General features: G+C 46.7%; 1 protein-coding gene across 1 annotated transcript in view; it reads left to right on the plus strand.

The window, feature by feature from the left end:
• Positions 1-513: 513 nt before the first annotated feature.
• Positions 514-16,025, plus strand: part of BTC (betacellulin) — a 97,760-nt gene continuing 82,248 nt past the window's right edge. The window contains exons 1-2 of the mRNA XM_033960532.1: positions 514-702; positions 14,304-14,340. Coding sequence (XP_033816423.1) covers positions 514-702; positions 14,304-14,340 — 226 coding nt within the window. The remainder of the gene's footprint in view (positions 703-14,303; positions 14,341-16,025) is intronic.

Genomic DNA, 16,025 nt, shown 5'->3' on the forward strand with positions numbered 1-16,025 from the left:
TGATGGTCCTGCCACCCATCTTTCCCTCAGTTACAGTATGTCCCCATTTCCTAATGGTTAGCATATCAAGCACATCATTTGTTGAGATACATTAATACAAATAGGTCAATATTCAAACTCTACAGTCAGTGATTATTCACACATCAGCCTCAGTGTTTACATATTTACACGTGAAAGGACTTCCAAGTCATAACAGCCCAAATGAACATCCATTTTGCATGTATTTTCAAACAGTCTGATCAAAAATAGGTGAGTTGGGTGTCCATGTGCTGGAAATGTCCAGATGAACATTCATTTTACAAATTGAAACATACAAATTTTGAATGAAGGACATGGACATTTGTACACCAGTGTCAGAGCTAGCATTAGGGGAGGGCATACAGGGCAGCTGCCCTGGGCCCCACAGCTCCAGGGGGCCCCGCGGTCTGAGCATCTCTTTCCCTTGGGCCAGCTCCCTCCTTCTCACCTTCATGGCGCTTTTCATACTCAAAGTTTTCTCTCAGAGGGGCCATGATGCCGCAGCCATTCTCACAATTTGCACTCGGCTGCCCTGAAGCTTCTCCTCTGATGCAACTTCCTGTTTCCGCCTGGGCAGATCATGGCAGAGATGCTTCAGGGCAGCCACATGCAACTTGTCAGAATGGCTACCGTATAATGGCCCTTCTGCGAGAAAACTTTGATTTTGGAAAAGCACTCACTACGGTGAGGGAAAGGAAGGGGGATGGCCCAACAAGGGGAAGAGGTTGAGTGGTGCTTCAGGTTTATTGTGTGGAGAAAGAGGGAGCAGATGCTGGATGGGGAGTGAGGGGGAGCAGATGCTGGAAGGAAGTGGGGAAGAGAGAGAGAGCAGAACAGATGTTGAATAGAAGTGTAGAGGGGGGATCAGATGTTGGAAGAAAGTGGGGCAGAGAGGGGAACAGGAGTTGGATTGAAGTGGAGAGAGGTGGGGAAGCAGACACTGGATCAAAATGGGGAGGGTAGAGAGGAGAGCAGACACTAAATGAAGGGAGGGAAGAAAGGGGAGCAGACACTGGATGGAAGGAGGGAAAAAAGAAAAAGGCACAAGCTGGATTAGGGAAGAGGACAGAGTTAGTGAAATATTGGAAGGGGTGAGGGAAAGAGGTGGCAAGCTGTAGATAGAATGAAAAGAGGGAAATTGAGGACTGGATAGTAAGAAACTAGACAGAGGCAGAAAATAAATTGAGAAGGAAGACTAGGGAAGAAAAGGAAGGGGAAGGGAGAGGAGTGAGAAATGCCAGAGCATGGTGGAGGAAAGGAGGAGAGAGAGATGCTAAAAACCACCAGGGGGTGGGATAGAGATGAGAGAGAGATGCCAGAACATAGGGGGAGTGGAAAGAGAAGATGGATGCCAGACCAATGGGGTAGTGGAGATGGAAGGGAGAGGCAGACAGTTTCTGGAAGAGGCATAGAAAGAGAGCAGATAGCATATGGAAGAAGAAGCAGAGAGAGGGCAGTGTATAGAAGGAAGAGAATGATATGAGGAAAGCAGAAACCAGATAACAAAGGTAGAAAAAATTCTATTTCTCTTAAATTTTTTTCTTTCTTTTTTATTTTTTGCTGTAGGATAAAGTAGTACTGTAACTGTGTTGATAAAACATTTATAAATAGAAAACGGAAATAAGGTGATCCTTTTATTGGACTAATTTTAATACATTTTTGACTAACTTTCAGAGACCAAATCCCCCTTCCTCAGAACAGGACTGGTCAGGACAGTAAAGTATACTGTAACAGCAGTATACTTTACTGACCCGAAGAAAAAGGTTTTGACCTCTGAAAGCTAATTGAGAAATGTATTAGTCCAATAAAATGGTGGGCACTAAATTTTCTTCCCTCTGCCAAGACCCTCGCTGATGTAACTTCTAGTTTTGCAAAGTCGGAAGTAACATCAGTGAGGAACTGGTGCTTAGTGCCACTGTAGGTGTGGCTAATACCAGAAATGGTGTTAGGCATTGTAAAGCACTTCTGTAGCCGTGATTCACATTAAAGGCAGGTGCCGGAAATGTAGGCCTTGAAAAGCCTGGCCTACGTTGCCGGCACCTATCTTTCAAGAAGCTGCAATTTTGTAAATGACGCCATTAAGTGACTGACTCGCAATCGGTAGTCGTTTCTTAGGTGGCTGACAACGGTGCCATTTATAGAATCCGGGCCTAAGGTGCCAAGTTTAGGATTGCACTGTTGCGCCTGTTCTACTGATATGGCATAAGTGGGTTTGCCTAAATGTTGACTTGCAAATGTCAAGTTATGCTAGTATTCTGTGATAGAATCTGGGGGTCCAGATGCCATTAAAGAATTTGTGGTAGTGCAAACTTTTGACACCCTTTCTAGAACGGCCACCATAGTGGCTGTTGTTACATGGATAAGTACTTCTGACTATTAGACTGAAAGATCATATAAGGACATTATGTGAAATCAAACAACAACAAAAACAGAAATAAATATTTTAATGGCAATTGATGCCAAATTTCATCTCCTTTTCCTCAACCTGACTCTATAAGAAGAAATTGTTTAGTACTGCCAACTTAAAAATTTATTTTTAAAATGTAATACAATCCTTGTAGGTGCAGTATCTTTCATTGGACTAACAACAACAAACTCTCCCCCCCCCCCCCTCCCAAGAAACATGTTGCTGTGGACGGGCTTTCAAGACTGTATATGTTCCTTTTTCTAATGTGACTGCAAAGGTGGCAGAAGGAGGGAAAGAAGCATGCTATGGAAAAGGAATCCTCCCACTGTAAGGTGGGAGGTACGGATCGGATTAAAGTAAGCAACAATTCTTTACACAATTCTGGGATTTAGCCATGCCTGCATTCTCCAGGCAAATCACAGGGCAGAAAGATCCCAGAATTCTTAAGATTCAGCTGAGAAATATGAGTGCAATACTGGGTCATATGTTAAAGGAACAGTAGAGGCTGTTGGTACATCAGTTAAATCTGATTTCATTTAGTGGCTGTGAGCACATTTACAGGGGGAAAAGTGTGCAACAAAAACAGAAACTTCACAGCATCACCATTATGCACATTTTGTGGCTGCCGAAACTCATTTCTTATATATAACATTGAGGTGCTCACTTCCCATTCTACATTACACACCTTCCTACGTAATAAAACTATAACATCTAAATTTCAATTATATACCTTATGGTTTACAACTCGCAATACTTACAGCAGTATAAATGATATGTTGTGGCACTAAACTGCTTACCATGTTGAAGCTAATTAGCAAAAGCACACAGGCAACTGCAAACACTTGGGCAAACTCTGTCCTCATGCTGCCTTTAGCGCTGGTAAATAAGCTGACACGGATTCACCTGCAGTGCTGAAAATACATGCCAAAGGCTGTGCAGGTATTTATCTGTGATGGTTATCACGTCATTGGGATAAAGAAGGTAAATGAACAACACTGACTGACAAAGAGCCAGAAATGGTACTGAACAAAGGACACATGATAGAAGCTGATTACCGAGCTCTTACACTGACAACAAGCCAGAAGTACCTGTAAACATCGACCCAGAGCTATTTGTGGTGACAGTAACAGGGTGACACGGTAAACGAAGGTAGAAAAACAACATCATGCCCGTCCTACCAATAAAGATACCCAGCTGCCAGTCTCAGAGTGTAAATACTTGTAAGGTTTCTCCTTTTACCAGGCCAGTTTTATTATATTTTGGTTTGTCCTTTTTATTCCACCATCCTGGTTAAAAGAGCATACAAGACCCCACTTAATTCCCTCCAGAACTTTCTCATTTAGTTCATAGTTTATTTTATTGAGATAGGGTCAAATTCTATATATGACGCCTATAAAATTAGACCCAAAAAGGACAGTGCATAGCGTGATTTTATAAAGCGTCTCCAAGTTAGGCACGAGTGCCTAATGTTTGGGTACAGTCAATGAAAACCAGGCCTAAATACCTTCGCCTATCTTGTGCCCAAATCAGGCATATGCTATAACAGTGCACCTAACTTTTAGGAACACCCACAACCTGCCTATGCTCCTCGCCTGGCCACACCCCCTTTTGAGATCTGCACACTACAATTTACGTGCACCGCTTTATAGAATATGCTTAGAAAGTTGTGAACGTAAATTCAAATTAGTATCAACCACGTTGACTTCTTAAACAGGTTTGCACAAACAACTTTGGTCACACTATACAAAATCAGGTCCATACCGCTTAAGTTTACAAGAATGATTTTTAAAAAATAGGGAAGATAAACAAAGAGGTGACTTTACAGACAAAGGGTCAGGTGAAGGGACAAAGCAAGCGATTAAAGGAAATGAAGTATGAGAGGCCTTCAATAATTTATCTACCTCAGTAAGAAGGAAAAGAATTTTCAAAAATACATTTCATCTACTTTTCCTGCAATGACTTTAACCCCTTTGAAAAGAATTCTGTTTGACCTTCAAACCAGGATATCACAGCTTCTTGACATTTTCATCACTTGAAAACTGCTGTCCATGGAGAGATTTCTTCAAAACCAGAACAGGAAATAAATTGAGGTAGCCAGGTCAGGAGTGTAGGGTGGACGATTCAGCTGCTGAAACCCACATTCTCGGATGGCAGCCTTTGATTGTCATAACATGTGCACCGGCACATTGTCGTGAAGAAAAGGCACACCTGCTGTGAGTTTTCCTTGTCTTTTCTTCTTGATTGACTCCCACAAAGTGATGACACTGTTAGCATATCTCTTTCCGAAGGCTGTTTTGTGTAGAATGAACTCCAGAAGCAAAAGTCCTTCATAATCCCAGAAGACAGTTGTCATGACTTTGCCTGCAGATTTTTCTGTCTTGAACTTTTTTGAGAGTGGAGGATGACTTGTGCTTCCACTGAATTGACTCCATTTTGAACTCAGGATCTTTGTAATAGACCGAAGTCTCATCTCCAGTCACAAAACAATGAAAGAAATTCACTTGGTCTTCATGGAGAATCTCCAAGTTCTCTTGACAGAACGGGAGCCTCGTGGCCTTGTGACATGGTGTCGACATTCTTGGAACCCATATTGGAAATGCCCAGCTTTTCATGAATTATTTTCCAAACTGTACCTGCTGAGATGCCCATTTCTTCAGCTATTCATGAAACTTTAATTCATCTGTCTGACAAAATTAAATCCTCAATTTTCTTGCACATTTCTGTTGAAGTTGCTTCTACAGGCTGTCCAGTGTGAGCGTCATCTTCATTGGACTCTACCCTACATAAAATGCTTGCTCCAAAATTTTATTTTGTAGGATGATGGGGCACACTCACCATAAACTAGTCATGTGTTCATGGCTCTCTTTTGGCTATTTCCCTTTTGTGAGAAATTTTATCATTGAACGGTGCTCCAAATCTAGCAGTTTCTTACATGATTCACATGAGGACTCTCCTGACATCGTATCTCTTGGAATGTTAGACTTGCACTGAGCTGGAACTGTTGTGCTACCTTGAAACACGTCACAACTTACATAGACTTGTTTCAGCACACTTGCTACTTTCATGCTCAGGTAGATAAATTATTGAACATCCCTCGTATAAGAGACAGATGTGAGGTAATAGAAGATAGGAGAAGCGAGGACAGAAGCCACTAGCAAGAGTTAGCAGAAGACAAACAGGAAAGCAGAAGAGACAAATTCACTGGCACCAACATGGAAAAAAATAAAATGCCCAGACAGCAAAGGTACAGAAAAGCACAGTTACTTACCATAATAGGTGTTATCCAGGGACAGCAGGCAGCTATTGTCACATGTGGGTGACGTCATTCACGGAGCCTACATGCAGACAGCCTCGCAAGCAGACTTGCTTGTAGAAAACTTTGAAGTTTTGAATCTGCCGCACCGCGCAAGCGCGAGTGCCTTCCCGCCCAGCACAGGGCGAGTCTCCTCAGTTCAGATAGCTAGCAGAGAAGCCAACCAGGGGAGGTGGGTGGGCTATGAGAATAGCTGCCTGTGTGCCTGGATAACAATTGTTACAGTAAGTAACTGTGCTTTATCCCAGGACAAGCAGGCAGCCTAGTCTCACATGTGGGTGACCTCCAAGCTAACCAGCATTGGATGATGGGAGTGTTGGCAACTTAGGAAAATAAATTTTGTAATACTCTCTGGCCAAAATGGCCATCCTGTCTGGAGAAAACATCCAGACAATAGTGAGAGGTGAAAGTATGAACCGAGGACCAGGTGGCAGCTTTGCAAATTTCCTCAATAGGAGTACCGTATTTTCACGCATATAACGTGCGCGTTATATACAATTTTACAAACCGAGTATAACCATGCGTGTTATATGTGTGTGCGCGTTTTTTTTCTCATTGCAATCCAGCATCCCCCCTGCGAACCGGCATCCTTCCCCCCCCGCTCGCGTCACACCCCCTCCCCCGCGATCCTACATCCCCCCCGCACCGCAAAGACATCGCTTACCTGATTGGGCACCGGCACCAGCACCAATGCACAGGACGTGCCAGTGCCCGAAGATCCTCCCTCGCCTGGGCTGGGCTGGGCGGTGCGAGGGAGATCCTCCCTCTTCCCTGTGCTGGGCTGGTCTGGGCTTTGAGCATTTGCGCATGCTCAAAGCCTTCTGGTCTCGCTCTCTCCGAGATTCTGAATCTGAGAATCTCGGAGTGAGCGAGACCAGAAGGCTTTGAGCATGCGCAAATGCTCAAAGCCCAGACCAGCCCAGCACAGGGAAGAGGGAGGATCTCCCTCGCACTGCCCAGCCCAGCCCAGCCCAGGCAAGGGAGGATCTTCGGGCACTGGCACGTCCTGTGCATTGGTGCTGGTGCCCAATCAGGTAAGCGATGTCTTTGCGGTGCTGGGGGGGGGATGTAGGATCGCGGGGGAGGGGGGGTGACATGAGCGGGGGGGAGGATGCCGGTTCGCAGGCCAGAAGAGGGAGTAAACGGGGGTGGCGGGAGGAGGTTATAGCAGCATGCGCGGTATATGCATGTGCATGCTATATAGATTTTTTTTTACAGCAATGCTTTGTTCCCGCGCGCTATACGCGTATGCGCGTTATATGCGTGAAAATACGGTAGATCTGAGGAAAGCTACTGAAGCCGCCATGGCTCTGACTTTGTGGGCTGTGATTTGACTCTGTAGATGCAGTCCAGGCTGGGCATAGCAGAAAGATATACAAGCCGCCATCCAGTTGGAGATGGTACGCTTAGAGATTGGATGTCCCAACTTGTTTGGATCGAAGAAGACAGTTCTGTGTGGTTTGGTGCGTTCCAAATAGAAGGCCAAAGCACGTTTACAGTCCAGAGTATGAAGAGCTGATTCTCCAGGCTTTGGAAAAGAACATGGGAAGAACGATGGATTGGTTGAGATGAAATTCTGAAACCACTTTAGGTAGGAATTTAGGATGAGTACGAAGGACCACCTTGTCATGATGGACCACCATGTCATGATGGATCCACAGTAAAAGGTGGATCAGCAACTAAAGCTTGCAGCTCACTGACTCTTTGAGTAGGTGTGAGAGCAATGAGAAACACCACTTTCCAAGTGAGGTATTTCAGATGAGCTGTAGCCATTGGTTCAAAAGGAGGCTTCATAAATTGAGCAAGAAGCACATTGAGATCCCAAAAACCTGGAGGTGGTTTGAGAGGAGGTTTAACATTGAAAAGTCCTTTCATAAATTTGGAAACCACCCGATGAGCAGAGAGGGATTTTCGTTCAATAGGCTGATGAAAAGCAGCAATTGCAGAGATGGACTTGACTGGATGTAGACTTGAGGCCAGAGGTACACAAGTGCAAAAGATAATCCAAGACAGAAGCCAAGGAGGTATCTCGAGGCTCCATGTTATGAGAGATGCACCATGTAGAAAATCTAGTCCATTTTTGGTGGTAGCATTGCCTAGTGGCAGGCTTTCTGGAAGCCTCTAGAATGTCTCAAACAGATTGAGAAAACTGAAGAGGAGTTATGTTGAGAGGTATCAAGCTGTCAAGTGCAGAGACTGCAGATTTGTAAGCAGAGATGGAAAAACTGGTAGAAGGTATGGCTCCCTGCTGCTGAGTTGAAATAGAAAGGAGTACCAAGATTGCCTGGGCCACCGAGGAGATATCAGAATCATGGTGGCATGATCGTTCTTGAGCTTGACAAGAGTCTTGAGAATAAGAGGGAATGGGAGAAATGTATACAGGAAGAGATTCGTCCATTCCAACAGAAAAGCATCTGCCTCGAGGTGATGAGGAGAGTATATCCTGGAGCAGAACTGATGCAGTTTGTGGTTGTGGGGAGATGCAAAGAGATCTATCTGAGGAGTTTCCCACTGAGAAAAAATGTAATGAAGAGGCGAGGAATTGAGTGTCCATTCGTGAGGTTGCAGAAGACGACTCAACTTGTCCGCCAGACAGTTTTTCTCTCCTTGAATGTACACTGCTTTCAAGAAGGTGTTGTGATGGATCGTCCAGTCCCTCTCTCTTTTAGCTTCTTGACAAAGAGGAAGAGATCCTGTTCCTCCTTGCTTGTTGATGTAGTACATGTCGACCTGCTTGTCTGCCCGAATAAGGACTACCTGGTCGTGAAGAAGATGCTGAAAAGCTTTGAGAGATCACTCTGAGTTCCAACAGATTGATGTGACATTGACGATCTGTGCTAGACCAGTGGCCTTGAGTACGAAGACCGTCGAGATGAGCCCCCCAAGCATAGGTCGAAGAATTTGTCGTGAGGACCTTCTGATGAGGGGGTGTCTGAAACAGTAAACCTCTGGAGAGATTGGAAGAGAGCATCCACCAGCAGAGAGACTGTCTCAATGAAGGAGTGACTGTAATGTGTCGAGAGAATGGTTCGCAAGCCTGCGTCTACTGAGATGCCAGGGTCCACTGAGGAATTCTTAGGTGAAGTCTGGCAAAAGGAGTCACGTGAACAGCCAAGGCCATGTGACTGAGGAGTACCATCATGTGTCTCGCTGAGAGTGAAGAAAGGGAAGACACTTTGTGACACAGCTGAAGAAAAGCATCAGATGCTGCTGAGGAAGGAATGCTCTGAGCTGGATAGTATCCAGGATAGCTCCGATGAACTGTAGATTCTGAGAGGGCTGAAGGTGGGATTTGGGAAAGTCGATTTTGAATCCCAAGCTTTGTAGAAACCACGTAGTCCATTGGGTCGCTACAATAACCCCCTGAGACGTAGAATCTTTGATGAGCCAGTCGTCCAGGTAGGGGAATACCTGAAGCCCATAGTTCTTTGAGCTGCTGCTACCACCACTAGGCACTTGGTGAAAACTCTGGGAGATGATGCCAGCCTGAAGGGTAGCACTCTGTATTGAAAATGCAGATTCCCCACCCAAAAATCTGAAGTACTGACGGGAGGCTGGATGAATGGGGATGTGAGTGTAAGCCTCCCTGAGATCTAGACAGCATAACCAATCGTTCTGATCTAGAAGGGGATAAAGAGATTCCAGGGACAACATGCAAAATTTTTCTTTGACCAAAAATTTGTTGAGAGCCCTGAGATCCAGAATGGGTTGCAGATCGCCCGTCTTTTTTGGAACTAGGAAGTAACGGGAGTAGAACCCTCTGCTCTGTTGTTCCAGAGGAACTTCCTCGATGGCACGGAGAAGAAGCAGAGCATGAGCTTCCTGAAGAAGGGTGGTCTGGGATGGATTGGAAAGATACTCTCTTGGAGGAAGCTCTGGTGGAATCTGAGTGAAATGAAGATAGTATCCTTCCCTGATTATTGACAGCACCCAGAGGTTGGATGTAAAGGTCTCCCATCGATGGTAAAAATGATGGAGACAACCTCCTATGGGGAAAGAGGACAGAGGTAGAACGATGGACGTTATGCTCTGTATGAGACAGTAAAAAGGCTGAGAAGCCTTAGGTATAGCAGAAGGCTGAGGTTTCTGCTGCTTCTGCTGTTGTGGTTTCTTGGGGGTTGCTCAAGTATAAGGAGCTGCCCTTGAAGGATAACGCCTCTGGTAGGATGGAAGAGGTCAAGAAGGCTTTGCAGGAGCTGTCTTAGGCTTTGGTCTGACAATGGAAGCAAAAGATTTTTCATGTTCAGACAACTTCTTGGTGGCACCCTCTATGGATTCATCAAAGAGGTCATTGCCAGATGATCCTGAAGATTGGGATCCATATCTATGGTGCTAAGCCAGGCCATGTGTTGCATCGCTACCGAGAATGCAGTGGACCCTGGAGGAAAGTTCAAAGGCATCATAGGATGACTGGAGAAGATGCAACCGGAGTTGTGCCAATGTAGCAGTGACTTGCTGGAAATCCAAATGTTTATGCTGACCAAGGTCTTTAGAAAAACCAGGTAGTATATCAATCAAGTACTTGAAATAAGTAGTGAAAATAAAATTATAAATGAGGACCCTGGAGGCCATCATCGAATTTTGATAAAGACGACAACCAAACTTATCCATGGTCCTACTCTCTCTTCCAGGAGGTATAGTGGCATAGACCCTGGAAGGATGGGTCTTCTTCAATGAAGATTCCACAAGAAGGGATTAGTGAGATATTTGTGAATTTTCAAAATCCTTGCAATGTAGAGTTCTATACCTCGATTCCAACTTGCCTGGAACAGCAGGAATAGCATAAGGAGTCTCGAGGTTTTGTTTGAAGGTTTGAGACAGAAGTCTGTTAAGAGGAAGCTCGAGAGACTCTGCAGGAGGGAGAGGCATACTCATTTCCTCTAAATATTCCTTAGAGTATTTCGATCCAGTGTCCAATTTAATGTCCAGGTCCTCAGCCATCTGACGGAGGAAAAAGACAACTGATCCGCCAGAGCATGGCCTCGAAAGGGACTCGATGACCTCGAGGTGCCTCGAGTGGAGAACGAAGGCGAGGCCTCTCTTGAGTATTGGTATCCCAGGGAATAAACAGACTGGGATGAGGCATTGGAATCAGCTGAATCCTCGGGTTGTGCAATTGGTGTTCTTGATCGAGGAGTTGGAGGCCTCGAAGAGTTGGAAGGTCAGGATGAGGTAGGCTTCTCTCTGGAAGAGGATCTATGCCTCGATGAATGTCTCGATGAGGGCCTCAACCGGTGACGAGAGTGGTGTCTTGAAGCAGGTCACTTGCAAGGTCTAGGAGACTTCGCTTTATGCCTCGAAATGGGCAATGCCTGTGGAGATGGTATAGGGCTGGAAGCTGTAGATCGAAGCCCCATAGATTCAGTGGTTTGGATCGAGGAATCTCTAAGCATTCCCAAAGACTCGGCTCCTTGTATGGAGTGTGAGGATTCCGGTCGAGACACTCGCAAAGACTCATAGAAACATAGAAGATGACGGCAGAAAAGGGCTACAGCCCATCAAGTCTGCCCACTCTGCTTACCCACCCCCTGTCTATGCCCTAATGACCTAATTTCCTTATCTTGACCCTCGTAAGGATCCCACATGGGTATCCCATTTATTCTTAAAGTCTGGCACGCTGTCTGCCTCGATCACCTGCACTAGAAGCTTGTTCCAATGATCAACCACTCTCTCTGTGAAGAAATACTTTCTGGTGTCGCCATGAAATTTTCCACCCCTGAGTTTGAGTGGGTGCCCTCTTGTGGCCGAGGGTCCCTTGAGAAAGAAAATATCATCTTCCACTTCGACACGTCCCGTGAGGTACTTAAATGTTTCGATCATGTCTCCCCTCTCCCTATGTTCCTCGAGAGTGTAGAGCTGCAATTTGTTCAGTCTCTCTTTGTACGAGAGACCCTTGAGCCCCGAGATCATCCTTGCATAGAGTGTGTAGATTCAGCTCAAGGCACCGGCAAGGACTTGACCTCTTGTGAGACTGCTGAGTGCCCAGGCTGGACTGCAGGAAGCAAAGTCGTGGCAGGACTGTATTTGCTCAGTAACTGAACAATTTCCCGCTCTAAAATAGTCTGGATAGTAGCCTGCAATTGTGGATCCGAGTCTGAAACTGGACCACTTGCTGATGCTAAAGACTCCGAGGTGGCAGAGGAAGCATGTTTCGGCTTGGAGTGCTTGGATAGCTTAAGGACCACCACCGGAACCGTCTGCTTAGGTGTCTGACCTGAGGGGAGCTCAGGAGAAGACTTGGCAGATTTACTGAAAACTGGAGAGATCCCGGAGGACTGGAAGATAGCAAATGTTACACCTATCTTTAAAAAGGGGTCAAGAGGAGATCCGGGAAACTATAGGCCGGTAAGTTTGACATTGGTTCCGGGCAAGATGGTAGAAGCACTGATAAAGGACAGCATCTGTGAGCACATCGAAAAAAATGGGCTGATGAAAGCGAGTCAACATGGCTTCTGCAAGGGAAGATCGTGCCAAACAAACTTACTGCACTTCTTTGAGGGGGTAAACAGTCAGTTGGACAAAGGGGAACCCGTAGACATCATTTACCTCGACTTCAAAAAGGTCTTTGACAAGGTACCCCATGAGCGGCTACTTAGGAAGCTGTGGAACCACGGGGTGGAAGGGGACGTGCACAGATGGGTCAAACACTGGTTGGCAGGCAGAAGACAGAGGGTTGTAGTGAAGGGTCACTACTCAGGCTGGAGGAAAGTCACGAGCGGAGTTCCGCAGGGGTCTGTACTCGGACCGCTGCTGTTCAATGTATTTATAAATGACCTGGAAACGGGGACGAAGTGTGAAGTTATCAAATTTGCGGATGACACAAAACTCTGTAGAAGGGTTAGAAATGCGGAAGAGTGTGAGGACCTACAAAGGGACCTAAACAAACTGGAGGAGTGGGCGAATAAATGGCAGATGGACTTCAATGTAGGAAAATGCAAGGTCATGCATATAGGGAGAAAGAACCCGATGTTCAGCTACCAAATGGGGGGGATTAGTATTAGAGGGAAGTAACCTTGAAAGAGATTTGGGTGTACTGGTGGACACAACAATGAAGTCAACAGCACAATGTGCAGCAGCTGCAAAGAAGGCAAACAGAATGTTGGGTATTATTAAGAAGGGTATTATGACCAGAACGAGAGAAGTCATTCTGCCGTTGTATCGGGCAATGGTGCGCCCGCACCTGGAGTACTGTGTTCAGTATTGGTCACCGTACCTTAAGAAGGATATGGCAATACTTGAGAAGGTCCAGAGGAGAGCAACACGAATGATTAAGGGCATGGAAAACCTTTCATACACTGAAAGATTGGAGAGATTGGGGCTCTTCTCCCTGGAAAAGCGGAGACTCAGAGGAGACATGATAGAGACCTACAAGATCATGAAGGGCATAAAGAGAGTAGAGAGGGACAGATTTTTCAAACTTTCAAAACATAAAAGAACAAGAGGGCATTTGGAAAAGTTGGAAGGAGACAGATTCAAAACGAATGCTAGGAAGTTTTTCTTTACCCAGTGTGTGGTGGACACCTGGAATGCGCTTCCAGAGGACGTAATAGGACAGAGTACGGTACTGGAGTTCAAGAAAGGATTGGACAATTTCCTGCTGGAAAAAGGGATAGAGGGGTATAGATAGAGGGCTACTGCACAGGTCCTGGACCTGTTGGGCCGCCGCGTGAGCGGACTGCTGGGCACGATGGACCTCGGGTCTGACCCAGTGGAGGCATTGCTTATGTTCTTATGTACTCGAGGTCAAGGATGATCCAAACGAGGAAGGTCTGATGAGGCTCAAGGTCGGAGTTGTGGAGGCAGGGGGACATGCTGCAGAAGGGTTGACCGAGTCAGAGATCGTAGGTGTAGCAGAAGAGTCCATCCTGAAAATCTTCTCCACTTGAACCCGACGACATTTGAGGGCTCGAGATTGAAGAGTAGCACAGCGAACGCACAACTCCGGGCAATGTTTAGGTCCCAGGCACTGAAGACACCAACGGTGTGGGTCAGTGAGGGAGATCGCACGCTGGCACTGGCTACACTTCTTGAAGCCCGTGACTGGCCAGGACATAGAAGGAAAGATAGCCGCTGAAAAAGTCGAAGCCCGCAGTCTGCGGCATGTGGCAAGCCCCGCCAGTCAGTTGACGAAAAATTAAAACTTTTTTTTTTTTACAGAAACGAAAAGAAAAGCACAGCGATCCGGTAATAAAGAAAATAAAACACGAACCGCGGTGAAGAGAATGCACAAAGTGAACTAAGTTCAGCGCAGAGCATCAAAGTCGGACTTCTCGGCTCCATGGAAAACTGAGGAGACGTGCCCTGTGCTTGGCGGGAAGGCACTCGCGCATGTGCGGTGCGGCAGACTCGAAACTTCAAAGTTTTTTACAAGCAAGTCTGCTTGTGAGGCTGTCCGCATCTGGGGGCCTGTGGATGATGTCACCCACATGTGAGAATAGGCTGCCTGCTTGTCCTGGGATAATGTGCAGTTTCAGAAAGGAAAATAAGATGGCAAGGGATGAGAGGGGTTTGGTAGAGCAGGCTGGGAATAGGGGAGCGGAAGTTCCACTTGCTGATTGAAATAAGGAAACTGAAGAAGAGGAACAAAATGTAGCTGTGTCAGGTGAGGCACATACATGTCTGAGTTGGGGTTTTTTGTTGCTGTTCTAGGCCTCTGGGTTATTGGGGCAAGCAAGAGCTCAACTCTACCAATGGAGAAACAAAGCCAAGTTAACAAAAGGAGTTACAAACATACTAGAACACATTTAAACAACTTTGCAAACTTAGAAGGAACGAAGTTATTTTCCTTAGACAATATGAGGAAATAAAAACCATTCAGTATCTCCGACAGCCTCTCGCAAACTGACCGCTCAGGACTCTCCTCTGACGGGAGAGGGCTGAGGCGGTGGACGGCAGCAGCTCTCCTCCGCCCTCGGACCTTGGAAGGCGGTGCCAGGCTTAGAGAGGAGAGCGAGTCGCGGTGGGGGTGGGGGAGAAGGGGGCGGAGGAGGAGCAGGAAATTACCAAAAGTGCAGTAGCCGGCCGGGACCGATGGATTCGTGGGTACGGGGCGCCCCTCTGTTGCTCGGTAAGGCTATCACCCTCTCTCGGCACAACGGGGCTCGGGTTGAGAGGGAGTCAGTGTGCGCTCGTGCAAATTCCCGCCCTGGCGCGTGCTGTCCCGCCCCTGGCAGGTGCACTTTGCAGGGCCGCGACTGCTCTTCTGCGCGAGACACGGCTCTCGCGCTGCCTACAACAGGTGCAACCCTTTGCTTTAAGCAGAAGTAGCGAAGTAGATCTTCGGCTCCACTTTGGCCCATCGGGGTTGGGGGAAGGAGGTGTTAATAGGTGAATGGTGGTAAAATCGGGTCTTTGGCGTTTTTGTATGGCAAATGCTAGGTAAGGAAAAATAAATCGATTGCTTCATTTGACAGTGAAAAACGGGTCCCACTTTTTTTTGTTGTTGTTCTTTCCAATGGTTGTAGGTGATTGTCTTTTTATTGGACCGACGTTAATGTTTACACGTTTTCCAGAGGTATCTTCTTTTCAGCAGGTCTCTGAAGAAATAGCGGTTACACTAGGTTTTAAACATCACAAACTCAAACACAGTATAACTGTGTTGTTTCTTCAATGACCTGATAACGAGAGAATAAGTTTCAAAAGCTTGTCATAGAAACAGTTTACTTCAATATGTGTAATATATAGAAACTAGTCTTTAAGCCCGTTACATTAACGGGTGCTAGAATAGATGTGTCTGTCTGTGTTACTTTATCTCTCTCTCCTTGGCCTCTGTGTCCTTCTGTATCCCCCCCCCCCCCCAGAGCAAAGCTGTCTGCCCCCAGCACACACCTCCCCCCAAAGCAGCCCCCTTTCCCTCTCCCTAACTGTTTCTCCATGGCCCTCTTCTGTCTTCCCCCCCCCAAGAGCAAAGCTGTTTGCCCCAAGCACAACCCTCTCCCCAAAGCAGCCCCCTTTCCCTCTCCCCCTAGCCCCCTGTATTGAACCCCTTCTTACCCTCCCTCCATCCGTGCGTCTTCTGGCCTGCTCCTTTTCAAAGCAGCCTGCGATCGTGGTGGCCGGCTTTAGCGAACCTCGCAGGCCGCTCTCCAACTCGGTAGCACGTTCCCTCTGACGCGATCCCGTGCGTCAGAGGGAACGTGCTACTGAGGTTGGAGAGTGGCCTGCGAGGTTCTTTAAAGCCGGCCACAATCGCAGGCTGCTGTGAAGAGAAGGATCAGCAGCGGTAGCGGTGAGCGAGGGCGGGAGGTGTGTTCCCTGCCAAGGACGCGGGCAGGGAGAGAGCTTGCC

The sequence above is a fragment of the Geotrypetes seraphini genome, chromosome 1, assembly GCF_902459505.1.
Source record: "Geotrypetes seraphini chromosome 1, aGeoSer1.1, whole genome shotgun sequence".
NCBI classification, from domain to species: Eukaryota; Metazoa; Chordata; class Amphibia; order Gymnophiona; family Dermophiidae; genus Geotrypetes; species Geotrypetes seraphini.